Below are 23,885 nucleotides of genomic sequence, written 5' to 3'. Positions count from 1 at the left end.
TACATAAATTGCTGGGGTAATAATTCATAAAATTGTCATCCTTCAAAAGACATTCTCCTTTTTGTACAGAACTGAGCAATTTTTTCCGTTCCTTTCGAATTCGTCCAATAAGAAAATCAAGTAGATTTCCGCTTTAAGAATTCACGTAACACGTTTAAGGCAATTCTCTTTGAAGGGCACAAAATACATTATTTTAAATTTTACTATAAGTCCTGGAAACAGGACTTATAGTAAATATTCATACAGTTTTATATTCAGAACATATAAAGTAGAGTGCTTGTCTTCATCTAGAATACGAAAACAGCGTATACGCGTTATGAGATTACAACACTAATATGAAGGCGAAAGTCGTTTGAGGGATTAGAAGGGAATATATGTCGGAAAATATAATTTTTCACCGTTTTTTTTTTTTTTAAATACAACATATTCACAACGAAAACTCCTGAATTCGGCGTTCAAATATGACTTTAACATGTGGTATTTCACATATAACGCTCTGTTCGGGGGGAAGGTAAATAAAGCCGCCACTCAACGCACATTTACTTACGTAGGAAATCATGGGGAGATTCCAGGCAGTTGCCACTAAAGCTTCTGGAAAACACGTATTATCTGGACCTATAAAAGCTACAGCTCCACTATCTCTCATTTCAGTCATGAAACGTATGGCTTGAGTGGATGAAGAGATGCTTCTGGGGAATCCTGATGTGGATGGTATGCCTATGTTCGCTGCGACGTAGGTTAACTTTTTGCCAGGCAGCAAACCTAAAAAACGACACGAAAATCACTTAATTCGATTCCAAAATTTTAAATATACGATTACTTCGATGGTTGACAACAGTTTCTAAAGATAAAGAACCTCTCGAAGTTTTTCTTAGTTTCCCTACCGCCTACGACGTAACTGATTTTTCTTTTTCAAGAGTTAAAGATGAAGGCGTCATTATGTTCCTGCTTTCGGATTAAATAGTTCTCTTGCATATTGAAATTCGCCCTTTTTCCAGGTCTCGTACCGGCATTTGTCGAGTTTAATTCGAGTTAAGGTGGGCAACTGTAAGCGCGACTTTTGTAATGGATTATTTCTCTTAATTTAAACCCAATTGTATGCTAAATAATCCAGGAGAGATTGCAAGTTTAATTATTATTTAGAAACATAAACAACTATTTGCCTAAACAAAACTAAAAAAATTACCCCACACAGCACCTCAATTATTTTGGGGAACTGCGTCAGACATGAAAATCGGGGCATAAAGTAACAAGAAAAATAAGTTTTAAATTCTACAAGCTTAAGTTATTATGAAAATAATGCCTCTTGGCGTTCAGGATAAAAAAGCTCAATTGGCAACAATGGCTTAAGCCTTTCAGCACTTCCTGTGTACAACATTACACCTACTCCATTAAAATTATTATCAATTTTAACTCTCCTCCCTTTTGTAGCCTTCAGCACGTCTCAACGCATATTGATTCTTTCTGATTTATTGTTCTTCATTTTATTCACGCTTTTTGAATCCTAAACCTACACAGGATAGTCAGATAAAATAAGCTTAAACTGTCGTTCAAGGAAGCCCGAAAGGACTTATAATTTCTTATGTTTGTTGATCTAAATGAATTGGACCTTTTCTGCTTCAGAACCAATCCAGGAATTAAGGAAAGTTACCGATTGGCAGAAGAAGACAAACGAGGGAATCTCACATGTGAGTTGGCAATTTTTTGAAAAATTCAAAAATTAATGAAATATACAAGGTGTCTCTAAAAGGTTTTTTTATTATTTTCTTAACAACTATTTACAATCCGCAATACTATATTACAACAACTAAATTCGCTGGCTAAAACAGCATTGGCATTCACAGTAGGTATGAATAGAGCTCAACATTATGAGTTCATCCACTACGCTAGTAGACTGCGTCAATTCTGCCCTGCCGCCACTGTCTGGTGTACTAGCCCACCATGTACACCCTGCCTAGACCCCCGCCACTGTCAAGCAAATCTTAATGTCAGGTCAATTGGCTTGAGGCGGTTGAGTCGCCTTTTAGGTGGCTCTTGAGCAGGTCGGTCCCTAACATGTTGGTAAGATTCTCCATTCGGTCCTTTAGTTTAGGTGAAAACCTGAGTATTTCGTCGCGCACCCAAGGGATGTTGAGGTCCTTATGTATGGTCTTGTTGCTTACGAACCATGGGCTCTTGGAGATGATTCTTCTTAGTGTTTTGAATTGAAATCGCTGTGGTATTCCGATGTTAGAATTGCTGGCACTGCCCCATAGTTGAATTCCAAAAGTCCAGGCTGGCTTGATAATAACTTTGCATAGCAAGTCTCTGTTTTCCAGACTCAGCTGCGATTTATAGCCCAATAGCCAGTATATTTTTAAAAGTTTTAGATTCAACTCCTCTCTTTTCGTTAGGATATGTTTTCTCCAGGTCATACGACGATCAAGATGCGTTCCCGGGAAATTCGCCGTTTCCTGCTGATTCATTGGGACTCCGTTTAATGTGACTGGTGGGCAAGTGTTTTCCTTCAGTAGTAGTGTAGGTAGCATTTACAGAGTTCTGGTGGTTTATCACTATCTTCCGTTTATGAAGCCAGTCCTCAAGGTCACTTAGCGCCTCTTGCATGATGGCTGCAGCCTGCAAGCAATCACTGTCCTCAGCCATCAGAGCGGTATCATCGGCGAAAGTCGAAGTTAGAGCCTCTTGGTTATTTGGGGTGTCAGCGGTATGCGAGTTGTACAGACTCGGTCCAATAGCTGATCCTCGAGGAACTCGGGCTCCAATGGTTAGGAGATTTGACAGTTCCTCTCCCACTCTCACTCGAAACAATCTATTTCTCAAGTATGACCTGAAAGGTTCGTACAAAATTCCATCACAGATTTCTGAAGCGAAAACAACACGAATTACCTTAATCCAAAAATGAACGAGTTTCACAATACAGGACGTCGAAGTAAAAACTAAAAATAGAAAAAAATATGAACTTCCTTTCTAATGACATTATCCGAACAAAATGCCGTTTCGCAGGGGTGTTTAAGGAGGAGAAATCAGAACCCGTTTACATTTTTGATGTGCACTGTTGAGGGTGCTGTAAGTACTAGGTGAACTCTCTTTAAGGGGCCATAACTTTTTTATCACCCACTATAAAATTTATTTATGTCCACATTTGTGTTTCTCTACATGTCCTATGAAAAAAAGATATGCTGGTGCAAGTCCCCGCAGACATTCTTTCTCGAGATATGTGAAGTTTAAAGTTCGCTGCATTTCTTGAAAAATTGATTTTAATTTTATATTTATTCTTACCGTTGAAACGAAAAAAAAATTAAATATTCAATTAATCTCCAATTCTTGTTATTTTGTTAAATTTTCATGTTTTTATTTGACTACATCGATTTTTTATTATTTTATTCTGCACTGTTCGAATATAATTTAAAGTTGTTTTTTCACGACATGCAGCGAACTTTAAAGTTGACGTATTTCAAGGTGAAATGCTCGCAGGGACTTGTATCAAAACACTTTTTTTTCAATACAACATGTAGGAAAACACCGATTCGGTCATAAATAATTTTATACCGGATGTTCAAAGAAGTTATGCCCGTTTAAAAAGAGTTCACTTACCGCCGGCGGCGCCCTTTAAAATGTTTATCAAAAATGTAAATGGATTCTGATTTCTCGCCTCTAATAACCCCCCGACAACTCATTTTGTTTAGAGAATACCAATGCAAACGGAATAATAAATTTGCTTCATTCTTTTAATTTTCACTTTACCGCTCTGTATTTTTTGGATTAACGTAAATTAAGTTAAATTATCACGTTTTTTTCCTTAGAAATTTGTGGAAGAATGTTCAACAGACTTTTTAGAGACGTCTTGTAAAATGTAAGAGAGATTAACCAACGTATGGATCCTTGCTTTGCCGCATTACAGTACCTCATACTATAATGTTGTTTTTAGGGAACCTTACCAGACTCACATTAGGACTAATTAGGACTCGTTTATCGATTTAAAACGTGCTGTATTTATAACAATTAAAACCACCCTCTAGTTGAGGCCGAATAAATAAATTCTACGTAGAATATCAAAACCTTACTTTCATCTTTATTTACTGCCTCCACAGCTAGCGGTAAAGCACCTAGCAGTACTTGTGCTTGACCGTAAGCTCCTAGAAAACCGATGATCACTATGTTGCTGCTGTTCATATGCTCCCCGTACGGGACGTCCGACGGTTTGCTGAAATATAAATTAGAGGGGGTGGTAGATTCTGCTGTAAGGGTTCCACAGGTGATATTTGACTTCTCTTGATTTAGAGAATTCGTTCTTATATGGCTGACTAGGAGAAGCAATGGAAGGAGCATGTTGATAAAGGAGATCATCATTATCATGGTGATGAGCTGAAATAAAAAAAAAATAATAGAAATCGCGTACTAATAATAAATGGATAGAATTGACCACAATCGTGCAGATGCAAATTTCATATACAGGGTGTTTCAGAATTATGGTGTCGAATCGATAGAGGTAACGGATTATCGAAAAATAAATATAGTTTACTTAATAATTGTCTTAAGACCCGCCTTTTCTGAGATACAGGGTGTTAAAATTCTGCTTTTTTTTCTTTTCTTTTAGTTTATTTTAAAACTACTGGGAGTATTGAAATGAAAATCGGTGTATCTTTGTTTCGTAATCCAATAAATTTGATGGGCATAATTGAAATTTTGTGCATAATAGAGGGCGCTAGTTATACGTGTACCATTACACAATTTCATCCAAAACTTTTTTAAATTTAGATTTATCGGTAAAAGAGTTCAAGAACATTAAAGATCTGTCAATTCTGCATGAAAAAGTTACTCTTAGTAAAATACTCTAAAGGGAACGCTTGTCCAGAAAAATGACAATTATTGTCATATCGACTTTAAACGCTTCTTTAAAAAAAAGTCTGAGGTTTTTCTATCATTGCTTTTAATACTACCTAATTGCAATGAAATAAACACTAATATTGCAATAAATGTTCAAAGTGATGACCGCGTTGGTCAATGCGTAAATTGCACCGTCGTAACAAGTTTTGTTGTACCCTTTGGAAAATTCTTGGGGTATTCCGAATCGCATCAAAAGAATTGAAAATTCTTTCACTTAATTCTTTAACGTTTATCACTGGTTTCGGGTGCACTAAACCCTTCACATGACCCAAAAAAAAATAATCCAGGAGGATCAAATCAGGGGAACGAGGGGGGCACGAAACAAAGATACACCAATTTTCATTTCAATAGTCCCAGTAGTTTTAAAATAAACTAAAAAAAAGAGAAAAAAAAGTAGAATGTTAACTCCCTGTATCTCAGATATGACGGATCTTAAGACAATCTTTCATTAAGTTAACTATATTTATTTATCGATAATCTGTTGCCTCCATCGATTTGTCGCCATAATTTTGAAACACCCCGTATATACGAAATAAATTAGGCACTTCCGGGAATTAAAATTTCTATATATTTAAAGCTGACGAAGATTTTTTTCAATTTCCTTCAGGTTTTTCTCTAGAGAAACTTATTTTTTGATTAAATTGGATCAGAATCTTCCTATGTTTTTAGTTTAGCATAATACACCCCCGAGAGCATCAATTCACAAATCCGGATCGAGGCAATAAGCCTAATACAAATTAGGGTTATTGGAGGGTGTGTTAAAAGACTCTTTTCCTTTATCGAATAATATAGAGCCGCAAGTGTCGATTTTTCGCATGATAAAAAGGTTCTGAAAAGAAAAGGTGTGAGAAAATTCGTAAATAAAAAAATCCCTCGAGGTTTAAGAAATATAAATTGGTATAATTTCTCAGCTAAGCAAATATATCAGTTGACTCGAATTATTCTGGATCTTAAGCATTGTTGTCTTAAAATGTTCAATTTAAATTTGTAAATAGCAAGCAACTTTGATTATCTCTATCGCGTTCAAACGTAGAAGGTTCCAGTTCGGTACCTGGTTCTAACTTGTACTTAGGTCCCTTTTTACTTTTTAGATGGAGTTTTGGTCTGCCCCAGACTAAACGATATGGAACTCCCCAAATATAATATAAACCCACATTCAGGGTTGCCCTCATCAATTCAAATAACAATACTAAATAAGCTAATAATGACTGGCACTTCATATATTTTATCATTCAGGGAGGGTCACTAACTTTATTATCAACCACATATATAATGAGGATATTATTAACTTTTTAAGCTTTTGGCGGCACGTGCGTGTCCTCGATTTCTCGTTCGGATTTTCGTGTGTGACTTTCCTGCCGCACAGTGCGTTTAATTATGCATTAAAAATGAGATAAATTCGATTGGGCAATCGTCAGAACAGTAGAAAGAAGAAATATATTTCAGCATGTTTCGACATGAAAAGAGACAAAATCTGAAATTATTATTGTTGGGTGTTGGGAAAAGACCCAACATAAATCAGCGGCATCGCTGGGCGCCAATTAGGCCCTAAGTACGTTGGAACAATCCCAATACACATCTGCTGCATCGCACCCCTACGTGCTTAAACCCGGCCACGGTGATGGCACTGGTTCATTGATTTATCGCTGCCCCGATTTATGGGGGGCACCAAATAAATCTGTCAAAGGAACCAGAGAGCCACATCTGGTCTTTGACCGTGGAGATTTTTGGGAAAAAACTTTCCACAAACCAGGTGTCGGTGTCGGTTGGGATTGGTCAAGAGCTTATCGTGGTGATCTCCCTCCAGCCCCACCATCCCTGGGACGCAAAAAATCTAACACTCCTTCATAACATTATCTCCAAGACAGTACTCGCGAAGGCTCTTCTTCCTGTTTCTCGGACACTTCTCGATCCCTGAACGCGGAACTCAATGCCAAATCTCTCTCATCACATTATGTCTAAAACAGTGCTCGCAAACTCTCTCTCTTCCATTTCTCGGACACTTCCCGATCCCTGAACGCGGAACTCTATCTCAACCTCTTTCACAACATTAGCTCAAATCTCTGCTCATTAACTCTTTTGTAAGTCACCCCTCAAACTTTATACGTGAACTTTCTCAGATCTCGAGCAACCCAGTACCGACTCTGTAAAATTGAAGTGTGTATAAAGTTGTAGAATTGTAGTGTAAATTAGAGTGATATCTGTAGTGCGAAGTAAATTCCTTAATTCGTGCTACGGAGTTTGTCTTCCCCGAACCCTTGAACCCCTTTTACATCAATTGACGCATCAGCGGCTGGTCCTTCGAATCGCAACAACTCACACCAGCAAAAAATGAGATACCTCTTCGGGTGCCTTGTGAGGAAGTAGATTCTGTTAGGCAGTGACCAAAAGCCCCTGGCCTAAACATTGGGTTTCTGGTAAAAATCAATCATGTTCGAAATTCAACAGTTTTTACGTTCTCTCCTAATTGACTAACTGGGAGAGACAAGTTTATTAGATTTATGACTATTTCTGCATTGCACGGAAAGAAGTGTAAAATAGGATATTTTAGTGATTGAAAGTAGATCTCCTCTTTTATGAAAACCACGTGGCCGAGGTCATAAGGAAATCAAAGGGCGCCTGTAGTATTGGTCCCTAATTGCAGTGTGGTGGAAATCTTGGTAATCTTTTGTATAGTCGGTTCTCGTAGAACTTTGTCAGCGACAACACGGGCGTGCCTCCTCACTCCAATTAATAAAAGCAGAATTAAAACTACTTTGGAGTGATTATTTCTATATCCCACATCCAATAATTACAAACCCTGATGGCAATTTTGAACCATTTCACATGCCGTTGAATAATGTATACATAATTCTTGCGAAGGTATTTTATAGGATGTTTTTCACCCAGAGTGGAATACATTTCATAAATAACGTTCGAGCATACAGTAGTGGTCAAAATTACAGCAACTTTTTAAAATTTCAAATAATATAGACTTAACGGCCTAAATTCAAAATGGGCTTTGAAGATATGATTCTACAATGACTGTTGACAATAGAAGTATGTAACAATAAAAAAATAATAATTTGCATACAAAAATAAAAAAATATATTCATTTCGACCTGGACAAAAATATAGCAACTTTTCCAAAATAATCATAAATGTAGGATCCGTTTGTCAGATCTCTGCAATATTTTGTAAATATTAATTAATAAGTATAATTGTTGCCGTCTGACCAAATCGAGATGCAAACAGGAGGATGTACATTGTAAAGTAGCTATAATCTAGGCTAGGTTAGGGGAATAAAGAGTGAAGTACCCTGATGATACGCCCATGTGTATGGTCACTGAGTTCATGTGGTTCGCAGCATTACTGGAATTTTTGCCAGTAATTATCCTTGGTTGAGACCTGCATGAAGTAAAAGAAAGTCGAGCATCTCTTTGCCAGAACCAGGAAAGAGGGTCGAAGGACAGTCGACAACGGTTCTGACAAAGGATGGTTTATGATGTTCAGATATGGCTGGCGACATGGCGGATCGGGAATCGGTCTCTGGTTAGGGTACGCCGCTGGTTTATTGCCCCAGTAAGTAGCATTTAAGTATTGGAATGTGAGTATGAATTATGTATTGGAGAAACTGGGACGCTCTCTTTTTTCTCGAGGTGACGATTCGGTGAGGTGTCGGGAGTGTCGTGAAGGAACGCAAGTATCCTCTTAGTTAAGCTAGTAAGTAAGCCCCTAATTGTAACAACTCAGAAATAAATCCCTAGACAACTTAAGAAAAAGTCTACATAAAGAGCAATAAAACTTCAACAAATTACTAAAGAATTGTTCAATAATTAATATTTTGCATAATGCCCTCGCTGCTGAATGACTTCTGCACGTCTTCGTGACATTTAATTTACTAAATTGTTGATATAAATTGTTATCAATTTTATTCCAGGCTTCTTGAAGTGCCTGAAATGAATCCTGTAAATTGGGATATGCACCAGGTATACCGGTATGAAGTGAGCGTCAGGATATACAGTGTACAACGGTTCTATTCGTACACCTGCATTTTTAATGTATGGTAAAAGACTCTCTAAATGCTTTTAAATTTATTTTTAGCAATATTTATTTCGCTATTGTGATCAATAAATATGTTGTGAACAATTATGTAATGTTCACGAATTTTTATCTTCTAATCTACCGTAGATAATTAATTAAATTTACAAAAATGTATTTACTACGTGCAACACGTCCATGACTTTTGCGGGTGAGTGTAAATAATATAAAAACGTATATTGGGTTTAGCCGAATAGATACATTTTATTTAAAAAAATTTTAAGTTTCTATAATTATGACCACTACCGTATGTTTAAGTATTATTTAAAAATTCGCAGTTGAAAATAAAATAGCAAATCGTTCTCGATTGGAAGTTCCATCCCTGCCTGGGAACCACACTGCTCTCAGTCCTGTCTCGACGCCACGCATCTCGATAAAAATGATAATCTCTCGCCAATAATGGAACATTTCCCATCTCATATTGTAAAATACTTTTACTATGCAGTGAATAAGCGATGCAAGGCTAAATATATTTGCCATGTTTCAAATTGAACGAAGATTAATGAGGAGTTCATTGTCAGAAGCCTTTAAATAGGACACCAGGTGATAAAAGTTTCTGTTGAGATATCGATTTTCATGGAAACTAATTACTCGCATTCATCTTCTCGTGACTTCATTCATCTCTAATTTCGTGTCAGCCATACCAAAGTTCTTAGGTATCACTTAATGGATGTTTCTGTTGAAGTTCGTCAGCATCAAAATTCATCTGGAGATAAAAGGAATAGTCCGATTTTTTCCGGGCTTCAGCACGCGTTCGGCAAGTGAACAAAACTCTCCCCATGAAAGGTATTGTAGTCGTAAGTATTAGGGGGACGAATTGTCTTGAAGGCTCTCTGGACCGCAAAACTAATAACTGAGGCCTTTAGTGAAAAATACGGTCGTTTCGTATGCAGGAAAATCTATGATTTTTCTTCTCTAAATAGCAGTCCCAATCAAACGCTACTCGTGTGCCATTCTAAGCTTGGATTTATTTGATTTCGTCGTCTCTTTAAAGGCCCACTTAATTTGGACAGTAAATTTCCTAATATCGAGGTGGAACTGGCTGCTTTTAAACTCGACGAAAAAATTTATTGGATAACACTCGAAGTCTTTAAGTAGGGTCATAGAAGCTGAGACCCAGGATTGGAGTAAATTCGAGGCGAAATCTGAAGAGTCAGTTAATGAGAAACAGAAGTCACGTCAATAAATCTAGATTGGCACTTGGCTTCTATCTCAGCAAACCTTAACAGTTCATCATTAACTAAAGTTCTTTAATTAGAAAGCTGGTTGAAGATCTCAGAATTTAGTATACAGGGTGAGTCGGGAGGATCGTGCCAAACTTCAGGAGCGTGTTGTACATGAGAAATAAATGTTGTCATCCGATTTTCGTTTGTTTACAAGTTATAGCGTACATAAAATTAAAACATAAAATTTAAAAAATTTATAAATTTCATAAGAAATTCCATAAATTAACGTTTGGACATCATAGTAAATGTTCAAAAATATCGCCATTAACTTCTAAACATTTTCGGCTTCGTCTATGAAAAGCATTCGTTGCGCTCCTGATTGTTTCATGTCTTTCTTTAATGGCAGCTGCAGCATTTCTAATGCGTTGAATTAGTGCATCTTGAGTGTCCACTTTAACTCTGTACACTTCAGTTTTAAACCAACCCCACAAACAATAGTCTAGTGGTGTCAGGTCTGGAGACCTTGGAGGCCAACTAATAGGGCCACCACGACCAATCCAACGTATTAATTTATGCAATTTCTTATGAAATTTATAAATTTTTTAAATTTTATGTTTTAATTTTATTTACGATATAACTTGTAAACAAACGAAAATCGGATAACAACATTTGAGTTTTTTTTCATTTATTTTTCATGTATAACACGCTCCTGAAGTTTGGCACGATCCTCCCGACTCACCCTGTAGATTAGCCGTAATAATTTTTAAGGAAAACGTTATCCACAAACAAGTGACCTAAAGGGCCGATAGATCCATGGCGATGAGTGGCAATGAAATTCATGAGGATATGTGTACCGTTTGAAAATACATAGTAATAACTACCGTATACATCCTAAACTTAGTTTCCTAATTCTATAACATACACAACAATCCAATCATAACCCTCGTAAAACTCAATGTCTTTGTTCTCGATCTGGCAATAACAATGAAATGCATACCCATACAATCCTACAATTTCCCAATTTTATTGGTTCTCCATCGTTAGTGTCTTTTTTCCGGAATAAGGAAAATACTGGGAAACCCAATAATAGGATTGTATAGAGCATCAACGTCCACCTAAATTGTTTACCAGATTTTCCACCCTGTGAGGTGCTCTCAAGAGATTGGAATAGTATGGATCGCTTTGGACGAGCGGTTGGGCGAAAATCGTGTCAAAATCGTTAGATATTTCTTAATCGTTTATAAAATTTCCCCATCGAAAAAACACGTTGGAGATCAAATAATTTTAAAAACGAATGGGATGTTCCCCATACAGGTGCCGTACAAATACATAAATTTTCATTTTGTTTACCTCCCAGTAAATGTATGTTCGTGGCAGTACAACTTAAATTTCTTCACGCTCTAATATCTTTACTAGAATCGATATTTTCACATGCTTATCAGGTTAGTTTGAACGCAAGTAAAGCTTTGAAATTAAGGGACGAAACGTTGCGGCAATAAAATAAAGTACACGATAGAAATTTCAATTTCAACACTGAAATGGCGACAATTTCAAAATGACGATCTTCTATGTATTCTGCGTTAATAGCAAAATTTGCTGAGCTCCGAATTGAAATTCGGCGAAAGTTCAAAACAAAATGGGCCTAAATTTCGAGGACATGCGCCTTCACAAAATCGCAACACATCAAATACACCATCTTCATTAATGAGCTTCAGGGTGAATATTGCCCTAAATATTCGGCTTGAATAGTAAAATTTGCAATTTAACTGAAAAAATATCAACAGCTTAAAGGGAAAGCATTTAATGCTACTTGACTTTCAAAAAAACCGCAACACCAAGAAGAACACATCGTACACCTTTGAAATTCTGGCAATACGTCGGGTCGGGTAATAGATAAAAACGATCAAAATATCAAAAGAAAATCATCGTAAATAAGTGAAAAAATTTAATAATAATTTAATAATGGGTGGTGTCTCCTCTTAAATTAATACATTCCTGTAAGCCACGTGGCATGCTTAAAATTAAATTGTCAATATCTTCCTGTGGTATTGTATCCCAGGCAATCTGCACCTGCCCGCGGAGTTCATCTATGGTCTCTGGAGGGCGAACTAAACGTTGAAGTCTCCGACCCGTTATATCCCATACATGCTCTATTGGGGACAAATCTGGAGACCGAGCTGGCCAAGGCAAAGTATCCACATTTTCACCTTCCAAATACCTCAAAGTATCGTTGGCTACATGTGGTCGCGCATTATCCTGTAGAGATGTGCTTCCAGGATGGTCGTGCATGTATGGTACAAGAACCGGTTCTAAGACACTATTAATGTAGCATTTAATCTATCATAAATGAAAACAAGAGGAGGCCGACTACCGTACCGGATGGCACCCCAAACCATGACACCTGGTGTTAAACTAGAATGACGCCTTTCCAAAAAGTCCAAATTTAATCGCTCTCCTCTGCGCGTTCCAACACGTAACCGTTCATCAGATCGCCATAAACAAAATCGGCTCTCATCACTCAACACGATTCTTCTCCACTCATCCACCCATTGCACTCTCAGACGACACCACTCCAGTCGGACCACCCAGTGGTTTCGTGATAATGGAAGCCGACGCATAGGACGATATGAATTTAGTCCAAAACTTCGAATTCTGCGATACATCGCACTAAGGGAGACCCTTCGATTTAGGGTGGCTACCCAGGTAGCACCAAGAGCCGGAATTGTTTCAAAAGGGGGGGGCCTGTCGCTGAACGACGAAGTCGCCGGTTCGTCATTCTTGGACGGCCACTACCATGATGACGATGTACTGACCCTTCGTAAGACCAATTTCTGCAAGCTCTTAGCACTGTTGATGCGTTTCGATCCAATCTACGTGCAATTTCGCGGAAAGGTAAACCTGCCTCATGCACACCAACAATTCTTCCCCTTTCAAAGGAAGTTAACTGCCGATAAACTGCATTTTGGCCTACACGAGGCATTTTGCACTACCACACATTCAATATGGTACTAACAATAATAACTTTATTGCTATCCGCCTGTAAAAAAAATTGCAAAAAGAACAATCGTCATAGATAAAAAACTAAAGAAAAACTTCATATCGCATTAAAATACGAACTTGAAATTTTTTTCATTTTTTTTATCTTTACAAGTCTAAAATCATACCAAATTTCAAATACGTACAGTGCGTTCTTCTTGGTGTTGCGGTTTTTTTGAAAGTCAGTGGATTTGGGTCATCGCGTTGAAATTCACAAATACCGAGTATCAATTCGAAGAATTTCCTACCTGAATTCGCGGTTTTTCAGCTTGGAAATGAAATATCATGAATTATATCAGTCTCACTTAAACTCGGTAAATTTTAAAAGCCAAGTTAAGGCGTACTTTTCATGATAAATGAGTAAATGCCTTCCAGTTAATAATGCCTCGGATCAGTGTAGGCATTTGATTTAATTTTATAAAATATCAACTTATGTTTAATTAATTTGACTCAAAATTAGTGGATATCAACTTTTTACTTTGAGTATCATCTGATTAAATTCCAACACGAAAATTCATTATGGATTTCCGCGGCTGTATCAAGGAAGAAGAGTCTCTGGGCGAGGATATTTGTCATGAAGAGCGACAGGAGCGATCTACAGTTCCAAAAAAAAACAAAGTTGGAAGGTTATTTCCCTATAAATCTGTCGTGGTTATTAATTCAGCACCTTACAATTCACTATATCAATTCAAATAAATGGAGATTTTCATAATAATTCTCAAACCACGGGGTAGGAGATACAGGATAATTGAATTAATTTGGTAATTAGACTTTTTCGTTTGCTGCTTGTGTGGCAACATTCGTTATGAGCAGAAAGTGCCTTAATTTGCAACATTCCTACAAAGTAATTGTCGTCTAATAGAATTAAAGCATTTAAGTGATTCTCTAAAAGGTACGAGGAAAATCACCGAAGCAGCCGCCGTAAAACATAAAGAAACATAAATATTTAAAATATTACATTACTTCTCAACATATTGTCCTTTGAGATCAACATACTTTTCCCAGCGATGTTCGGTAGCTTCAATACTCTGTTTATAGTAAGAAGTTTCCGATGTTTATAAATTGGCTTTTCATTATTGGCAAATCTCTTTCCACCGACCCATTTTCTCAAGTTTGGAAATAGAAAATAATCCGAGAGTGCTAAATCTGGCAAATAGGGTGGTCGAGTGAAAAAGTCGTAACGAAGGTCGATTGAGTTTGGCCATCGCGATGGCGAAAGCACGGACTGGTGCGTTGACGAAATAAAACTGAAGAGAAATCCGGCTGTTTTTTTCCTAATTTCTTCGCTCGAGCACTGCAATAAATTTGTATAATATTCTCCGTTTATTGCTTTTCCTTTAGCAAGGTATTCAATTAAAATTGTCCCATGGACATTCCAAAAAACTGGCGCCATCACCTTCCTAGCAGATGAAAGAATTTTCGCCTCCTTTGGAGCCGATTGTCCCTTGGAGCCCTTCGAGTCAATTATTGTGACTGCTCCTTCATCTCAGGCGTGAAATGATGGATCTATTTTTCATTTATGGTTATTAATCGACTTAAAAACTTGGCTTTATTGATGGGAAACTTTACCAAACACTCCCTTGAGACATCCTCGCGGTGCTGGTGTTGTTCATCTTGCGCACGGCTTTCTTACATCCAATTGTCCAGACCAAATGCGACATACATTACTTTTTCATAATGCCCATAATGGCTGCTAACTCGCGCTATTTTCGCCAACGGCCTTTCAGAATAATTTTTTAGACTTTCACCACAATTTCTGGAATGATCAGGTCTAGAATGTTCTTGAGGTGACCGCTGCGGAGTTCTTCTTGGTGACTGGTAGGGCCGCGTTTAAACTCCGCTGCCCAGTATTTTAAATTTGTTAACAAAGAACCGGGTTTCCCCAAAGTTGAATCTATAATAATTTCGTTTTCTTGTAGGGTGGACTAACACCTTTCAAATGAAAGTATTCAATCACGTATCGATTAATAATTTTTTCTCTGTGTTCACAACACGTCTAAAAGCGTTCACTGAAAACGGCTTCAAAACAAACACAAACCAACATTGCACCTTCAAACTTTAGACATAAGTTTTTTAAGGTTCGGTCTTTGTAAGGTAGAAAGATCTTTAACAAAAAAATCTCTATCTAGTGTGAAGGTACCGGTATACGCGTACGGTCGGCTGACCGTCCCTGATCGGATTGATGGGTACGGCCGGCCACCATCGTCGGTTAATACACACGAACAGTTTCACTTAAGGATTATGGCTTCAGTTCTAAGCCGTTTCCGATAGAAAACTGTTACCATTACAGAATTTGCTAAACACGATCGATTTAGAACGACAGTTTCCATTCTACAAAATGTTGCAAGAAGAATGTGCAGCGGCAATAATTATACTATTATATTAAAAGAAAGTCAAAAAGGAAAAATAAAGAAAATTTGGGTTAAGGTACCTATACACGTACAGTTCGTCGGACGATTGTTGCCGGAGAGATCAGAGCCGGCCGGCCGCTATCGATTACACACGATCAGTCAGACGGCAAGTCCAGACCTGTCGTCCGCCGATACATGAAGGAAACTGAACGCGTGTAGTCCCGTTTTCAGTCCTTGGACTGCCGGCATAAATTTTAGTCTGTACCAAAATTTTTACCATAAATAAATACATATGTGCATTTTACCATACCACGGCAAATCAGCCATGCTTCTTCATTAAAGAGTTTATAAGTATTTATCTGAAACGTCAATGCTTATGGAAAGTTGGAAAGACACGGTACATTTTAATAAAGTGCTTAAGACAAAAGCGTATGATGAATTATTGGAGCTTTACAAAACCATAGATCAAGAAGCGCCTTTAGAAAAGAACTATAATTTTTTAAGTCAGCAGCACTTGAATGGCGAAGCTCCAGTATCGATTCCGTATGTGGCAATGTACTGCGTAGCCAGTCCTTAACCCAAATTTTCTTTATTTTTCCTTTTTGACTTTCTTTTAATAGTATAATTATTGCCGCTGCACATTCTTCTTGCAACATTTTGTAGAATGGAAACTGTCGTTCTAAATCGATCGTGTTTAGCAAATTCTGTAATGGTAACAGTTTTCTATCGGAAACGGCTTAGAACTGAAGCCATAATCCTTAAGTGAAACTCTTCGTGTGTATTAACCGACGATGGTGGCCGGCCGTACCTATCAATCCGATCAGGGACGGTCGGCCGACCGTACGTGTATAGGTACCTTGAGGTCGGATATTTCTGACACTATCCTCTTATAATAAATTAAAGCCCAAATGCCAATTGCTGGATTTGGACATATTTAATACATAGCTGACCTTTTTCAAGGAACTATCATTAGTATCGTATATTTTCGATATAGCGAGGGATTATCTTGGATCGTAAATAAATGAATGTTTCCTGCTTTGGCGGTTTTACCACATTTCTTTTTTAATTATCTGAACAAATAGTGTAGGAACAGCTAAATGTGAAAGTCAGTATTATGTATGGTTAGATAAATTGGTTTCGTAGATCTGAAACAATTTTTCTGGCACAAAAAAGTGTTTTTTTTTTACCTAAGTTTTCAGGCGAATTCCCGGGATTCAGAAAAAAGAGGAATAATTGAGTTCCGATGGAATATTGAAATTATTGAAAGATAATAATATTTCTTTGGATTAACTTTTAGATTTATAACCGAACGAGACATATTTTAATATCTCCCAATATCTTTGTTTATTTGGGTTATAATTATTCCGACATAAAAGGCTTATAATCTCCCTTAATCCATTATTCACTTATTTATTATGTTTCACGAAACGAATTAAGTTGTTAAAAGCTCTCGAATTTGAGAATTAAGTATTATTTGTATTGTTCAGATTGAGGTTTTCCCAAACGTTAAAACTCTGAGGAGACAAGAAATGACAGAAACGTGTTCCATATCTCTGATCGTCAATTTTTTCTTTCATTTTCTTTGGCGATAACGCCTCGCACACTGCTACGGGTAGTTGAAGGGGTCGAATTGCACGCTACTCTCAGTTAAAACTAACTGCGAATAACAGCCACCCTTTACTGAGAGCTCGGACGAGAACCTTTCTCAACGTTTCGGCGATGGCCATATCGCTACCTTCAGAACATAGGAAAATTTTATTATATAAACGAAAAATAGCAAAATTAAAGTGAATGGCCTGTAATTACGTAAAATATGTGATATTCTGAAAATTTCTCGCTTCGCTCACTAGGAAATTATAAGCTGTTTCCCTTTTTCCCATTCCACCACTCCAAGAATCTCCACTTCTGTGTGAGGCGCTGTTCCCAAAGAAAGTGAAGGAAAAGAATAAAAGCTGATATGGCACATCTAAAGCTTCTGGTAACAAAAAAACAATAATTTTTCATAAAACCTTTGTGCTTATTGCAATAGTAAAGATATCAGGAAGTTTAATTAAATTTCAGTGGTAGTTTCCCATTGATTCGAAACAAAAGTAACTATTTGCAATTACATACCGCAACTTTCCCTTGGTGAGTTACCTCTCCTGTAATTGACTTCGTAAATACGTAGTATCGTAAAATTAAAAAATGTAAACGTAAGAGGTGAATTAAGTGAAAAATTCTTAAATATTCGTTAATATTTGCTAACAATGTAGCATTGCACTTGATCAATAATCTAGTCTATTTACGTTTCATGGAATTCTGGGAATCCTAATTAATTGTGTCTTACAGACACCAGTATTCATTCCAGCCATACTTCTCCAAGCCTTACCCAATAGAATAAGTGTTTCCAGGAAGTTTCCCATGCATGGGTTTCAAGATAGGACACGGCTTAAAAGCGTGCTCGCCAATTTGAGGAAATGATGATTTAAGTTAGGACAAAAACTAGAGGAGTTTAAGTCACCCAAATTTAATTACGAATATTTACTAAACTAAATATTCCTGTAATTTCTTTCCGAAAACCGAAGGTTGATCATTGAATTTCAAGCAATATCTTCCCAACTTTCTCCGGGTTAAATGGAATATAAGAGTGCAAATTGGAATATGGGAAACACATGCCTTGAGTTCCTAGGAAAGCAGAAGGATATAAGGTTCTTATCCCTTGCAATAAAATATTCTCATTTTTACAATATATTTTTCTCAGGAAAAGAGCAACCGCTAGAAACAGCTTTATTACAACCTAAATAAACTATGGTAAAATTTGCTTACAAACTGACACGTACATATTAAATGCCAAAGGAAACTTATTTAGCACAAATATTAGTTAGGAAATTCCTGAATTAATCTAAAATTTTCTTGAACAGACATTTCTACACCGAAACGCTCCTATAGGCTAGAGTAAATCAACTATCATTCTTCATTTTAAAATCATTCACAAAGAATAGAAAACCCTAGAGATTTTGAGAGACGTTTTGATTCAATTTACCGCCAATTAGTTGGCGGTATTTCCCAGGCCAAAATGCTAACGAATTCCGAAGCCTTGAAAAGCATTGAAACTTGGCCACTCACTCTCCGGTTACGATTCATCTGAAATACTTGACCTAAATGGGACACATGCCCTGTTTAATTAAAAGCAATGTGTTATGGGAGACTTTGAAATATGTTGTTGTTGACACAAAAATCCAATTATCAGTAGTAGTTATTAAAATTTGAACCACATGTGATAAATGTTTATATCTGAAGGACCATTATGTTTACTTGATAAATCATGCTCGTTAATAAACGCAAATACCTACATGCAGTAACTTAGATTTAGTTTAGGGTATGGTAATTTATTTAGTGAATGTGAGAGCTTAATACTTGTACCACAGAAACTATTTCAGAAGATTAGGGTTTCTCAGGAAATAATCAAATTAAGGCCTTCTGACGCTTTGGGTTACTTAAATGCCCACTCGATAAACATATATATGCGAGCGATGAGGGTTGCGAGTTTTCTAATTTCCCACTCTCCTTGAGTAGCGCTAATAAACTTCATTTTCAAATGCTGCCTAAAGGTTATTAATTAAATTCTGAAAACTGATCAGGAGTTCCATAATAAAAGCATAATTCATTCACTCACGCATTGCAGAACTATTTACTTGAAAACGACTTTCGAAAGTGTAATTAGCTGCCTCATTATAAATTAATACAAATTCGTTTGTAGAGCGAATATGCCTAAAATTTACATTTTAAACTTTACATCGAATTTTCCGCTAACTTCGTTAACACCCTATAGTGTAAGAAAACCCATTATTCTTCGTCTTACATAACTGAGATTATTAAGAATCGCGTTTTTGCCTGCCACGTTAAAAGAACACTTTTGTCAGGGTGTCAGGGAGAAATAAATCAATTAGTTTCACCCTAAAGCAGTTTCATGGTTAATGACTTGCGGCATAGGAAAACTTCCTTCGATACTTTTATTTGGATATTATTTTCAATATTCCATAACTTTTCGGAAAAAAGTGGTTTGTGCATTAGGCACTATTTTTCACTTTCGCACACAGATTGATCTACTAGCAAAAGCACAGAATCACTCGAATTTATCAGCGTAATATAACGTATCTAAAATGCAAAGTGTGCCGAAAATATGGAAACATGTATAATACGCAACTGAATATAAAATTTCAATTTACATACGAGGTGCTTAAATAAGGTATTTCAGCAAAACAGCCTGATAAATCTTCAGTAAGACGTTTAAATGGATCCTCTGAAACTAGATTGTCGTAAACTTTCCCCAACCCAATTTCTTTAGATTAATCTCTTTTGGAAAGGTTTTCTTTAGATGTGAACTGCGTATGATGATAGTTGATAAATGTCCAAATATTGAATTTGAATGTACCTACTAAAGATTCGTATCTAAAACAATTTAGTTTAGTTTTAACCCTAGTCTTAACCATGGTAAATAGAAGAAGTTTTGCGGAGGAAGAACATAATGTCTACTGTAGATTAAACCAGATCTGCGAATTGTCACCTTTAGCTTCGGACATAGGGAGTCAATCAGCCTATTTCGACGATTTAAAAAATGCTGTTGAATACGCTAAATACACTATCACTAAAACAAAGCCTAAATTATTAACACACTACGTGAAACTCTTCAGATGATGAAATTTTATTTACAACTTGGCAACAGTGCCTGAGTCTATGAATGTTAGTCGGATGCTAGTTTTGTAACACAAAACCTGATTTTGTCATTGCTATCCTGCTTAATGGGAAAATTTGGTAATAACGTCTCTTTGACGCATTGCTTTAACGTGCAACGTCTTAAAAGGCTTCAACAGACTTTTGGAGTATATTCCGAATTCACTAAACAAACAGTATGTAGTAAATTAAAGTATTCGGTTTTACGCATCGTCTCTTGACTGATTTAAACTGTAAATTTTAGAGGCTTCGATTAACAAATTGAATCTGTCAAATATCTGTTAAATGCTCTATAATTCAGGCTCTATTCGGTTATTTGGCATCGATGCTTCCCTGATGTATCGATAACTATCCGAGTCTGACGGCACAAAAACGAATTTTAAACATGGCGTTACCACGTTCCCAAGTTAATCAGAATCAAGTGGACAATTTGGTGGTGTCTAGCGAGAAATTTGATTAAATAAATTCATAAAATAAAGGTGCAAAACTTTAAACTGCTAAAGTTTCGCAGGAGCCTTTTACCAGAACTTTCCATAAGATTCCAATATTTTCCCAACGACTATGTATACGAAAAATACAGGGAGAAGGATAAATTTGCATTGTTTGTACAATAAGACTTTATAATGGCTGCGAAAATTACAATATTCTTGTGCTCTCGCATGTTTACCAGCTTTAACGGGCTATATTAAAATAATGCAATGGAAAATTTCCTTCAAAATCTAAAGCACTGCATTATGCATTAATAATGAATTCAGTTTCCAATTATTTCCCTTTAATAAAAGCATCACTACACTCTAAACGAGCACTAATCTCTGAATAAGAAATTAGGAGGACTCGAAGGGACGATCCTTTTTTCAGTCGAATAAATAAATCAATTCAACGGATTTTCTTCAGTAATTTGAATCAACAAATTTGAATTTGAGAGTGATTAAATAGGCCAAATTTTACACCCACGGAGCATTTGGATCAGGAGCAGAGTTTGTCTTGTTCGTTTTTCAAATTCCCCAAAACGAACTGATATTAATTGTTCAATTAATAACAATGTCGGATTAAAAACATTATTTATTTATTAATTGGTAGATATTAAATTAGTGGATCTAAATACAAGAACCCTTAATGACTATGAGGTGGTATTTCTTGGAATATTAGTAAAATGGGGTAAGATGCCATGTTGATTGGTCGCGATGTGTGTGTTGTGTAAGAAGTGACGTTCTTCCCGTGCGAATTCGGCAAATTCCAGGTCAGAAGCAGGGCGGGAGGGACTAATTTCGTGGTACCGCAATCTGGTCTTCGTCATTCAAAAGAACGTGGGGCAGGCATCTGCGTTTTCAGCAGGGCTGACTGAATGAATCAATCGCAGATCTTCTTTGGATCATCTAATGGTAGGAAGAAACGCGTCCTCACGGGTCTGACGAAAATGCAGTCCAACTAATAAATTCATGACAAAAGCTATTAGTGGATGAGAAGCACCGGATGAGCGTTTAACAGATTTCAATTTAAATCTCAACTTTTGTTCCTCTTTAAGAAACTCGTTTTCAATTAATAAAATTCTGATCAGATTCTGGCAGGATGTAGGATGAAAACGGTGAAAAAGGACACTTAGAATAGTAAAGAAATTATTTTTAAAAAGTGGGAGATTTGCATGTCCAAATAGAACAATTTATCGCACGAGATTTAATTGGAAGCAACGAATTCTAAACAGGAAAGATATACGGTTGAGAGCAGAAATAAAACTTGCTTATTATCGCTCCTAGAAACGGGCTTTGGATCTATTTGAGACCGCAAGCTTTAGTGAGATGAAAAGATTGAAATTTCGTTTCTAAAATAATGCAAGAGATTTTAAATTTACTTTTCAACGTAGACGACTATTAATCCTATCAATTCCTCGCTATAAAAATTTCTATTGAATTGAAAATACGTCACTAAGTGCAGGTGTTATAGTGAGAAAATTGTGTACGTGATTACCAAAGTTTAACAAACATGTCTCCAAATTTATTGTAAAATTTGACATTCTAATTTGTAGATTGTTCGATCCGAGCAACACCCCGAACTTAATTTACTCTGAATTAATTCGAAATATTGTAGAAACTCCGAGGGCAAAGCGAGCTTCTCGTTAATTAAAACAACGCTTTACATGAGATTACCTTGGAGTCAATTTAAAATTACCTCAATTATGCATTAAATAGTACTACAGAATCATCTGTTCTCATGTGTGTCGGTGTGAATAATGGTAAGGAATACTTGAGGAAAGTCAATGAAAATATTAATAAGAAGTTGAAACTATAATAATATTATTAATCCGGTGATAAACGGGCAATTTCACAAGTGCAGCTTGTTAGGCACAGATGTTTATCGGCAACAAATTAACGGAAAATAAACTTACAGACAAAAAAATTGCACAAAAAATTATTATTCAATTTCAAACTTACATAACTTTTTTGGTTTTACGCCGATTTTGATTACTTCTTTTGGCAAATTGTAGTCGCGTTCATTTGAATCATTACTTGATGCTAATTTCGCAAAAAGTTATACCTTTTGCAATTAGAAGGGGTAAAACCACGAAATGATTTTTTATCTATATTTCTGAACACCCCGTGAAAAAATCCGAAAACACTATGATATATATCTTTTTATGCAATTGTAAAGTTTATGCTTCCCTAGTATTCCCGTTTTTGACTCATAAAAATATATGAATTGTAATTTTTTTACAAAAAGATGCGACCTAAGAAAATCGAGACACGTCCAACAAATAAACAACATAAATTAATATCCAAGTTGAAGACAAATAAACACTAACAACGTGGATTTTTCTCTCATGCTCCAATGACAGCTGCCCTACGAGTAGACTTCCAAGAAGATCTACTCGAAGGACTGCAATCAGCGCCAGCTGTTTATCACGGATACGGCTTTCTAGCATGTCCCATACATCGTCAATTGGGCTGCGGTCAGGGCCGCGAGGAGGCCGCTTCAATGTTCGTATCTCCACATCATTTAGATGATTGCTGATAACTAACGTTTCCTGATTAAAAAGTTGTTTTATTATTGTTTATTTGTTCAACGCGTTCGGATTTTTTTTCGGTAAATCCCATCTTTTTGTCAAAAAAAAATTTAATTCTTTTCAAAATGGACGTATTGTTATGGAACGAAAACAGGAATATTAAGGAAACGTGAAGCTTTACAATTGCACACAAGGATATCTCTTAATACCCTCAGATTCTTCCACGGGGTGTTCAGAAATCTAGATTGAAAAACACCTCTTGCTTTCACCCAGTGCAAGGACAAGTCGATTATCAATTTTGGCAAAATTAATGGCCCGCATTGACCGAAATGCAAATGCCTGCAATTTATCAAAAAAATTATAAAAAATAGTATAAAACAAAAAAAAAGCTAGGTCAGATCGAAATTGAATATTATATATGTTGTTCGGTTTTTATGTCTAAGAGTGTATAATTTATAAATTATTGTCAATTAAGCTTGTACCAGACGACGTGGTACCACATATTTCATTTTTCATCAGCTTGATCTCGTGAAGTTGATTTCGTAAATCTTAAATTATTAAGTGTATAAGGAATACCTAAATGGTCCCCAAGTAAGTTAGGAAGGGTTTAAACGTATATTCAAATCACCGGCGGCATTCTGAGCAGTCATTAAA

At 36.4% G+C, this 23,885-nt stretch overlaps 1 protein-coding gene across 1 annotated transcript in view; it reads right to left on the bottom strand.

The window, feature by feature from the left end:
* The window catches only part of LOC136346634 (guanylate cyclase 32E-like), a 93,142-nt gene that overhangs the window by 18,963 nt on the left and 50,294 nt on the right, over positions 1-23,885 (bottom strand). Inside the window, exons 2-3 of the mRNA XM_066295955.1 lie at positions 4,065-4,365; positions 548-762 (exon numbers count right to left, since the gene is read on the bottom strand). Coding sequence (XP_066152052.1) covers positions 548-762; positions 4,065-4,356 — 507 coding nt within the window. The 5' untranslated portion in view covers positions 4,357-4,365. The remainder of the gene's footprint in view (positions 1-547; positions 763-4,064; positions 4,366-23,885) is intronic.

Source organism: Euwallacea fornicatus, chromosome 23 (genome assembly GCF_040115645.1).
Source record: "Euwallacea fornicatus isolate EFF26 chromosome 23, ASM4011564v1, whole genome shotgun sequence".
Classification (NCBI taxonomy): Eukaryota; Metazoa; Arthropoda; class Insecta; order Coleoptera; family Curculionidae; genus Euwallacea; species Euwallacea fornicatus.
Note: the sequence above shows the minus strand (reverse complement) of the source record. Positions and strands in the feature narration are given on the sequence as shown.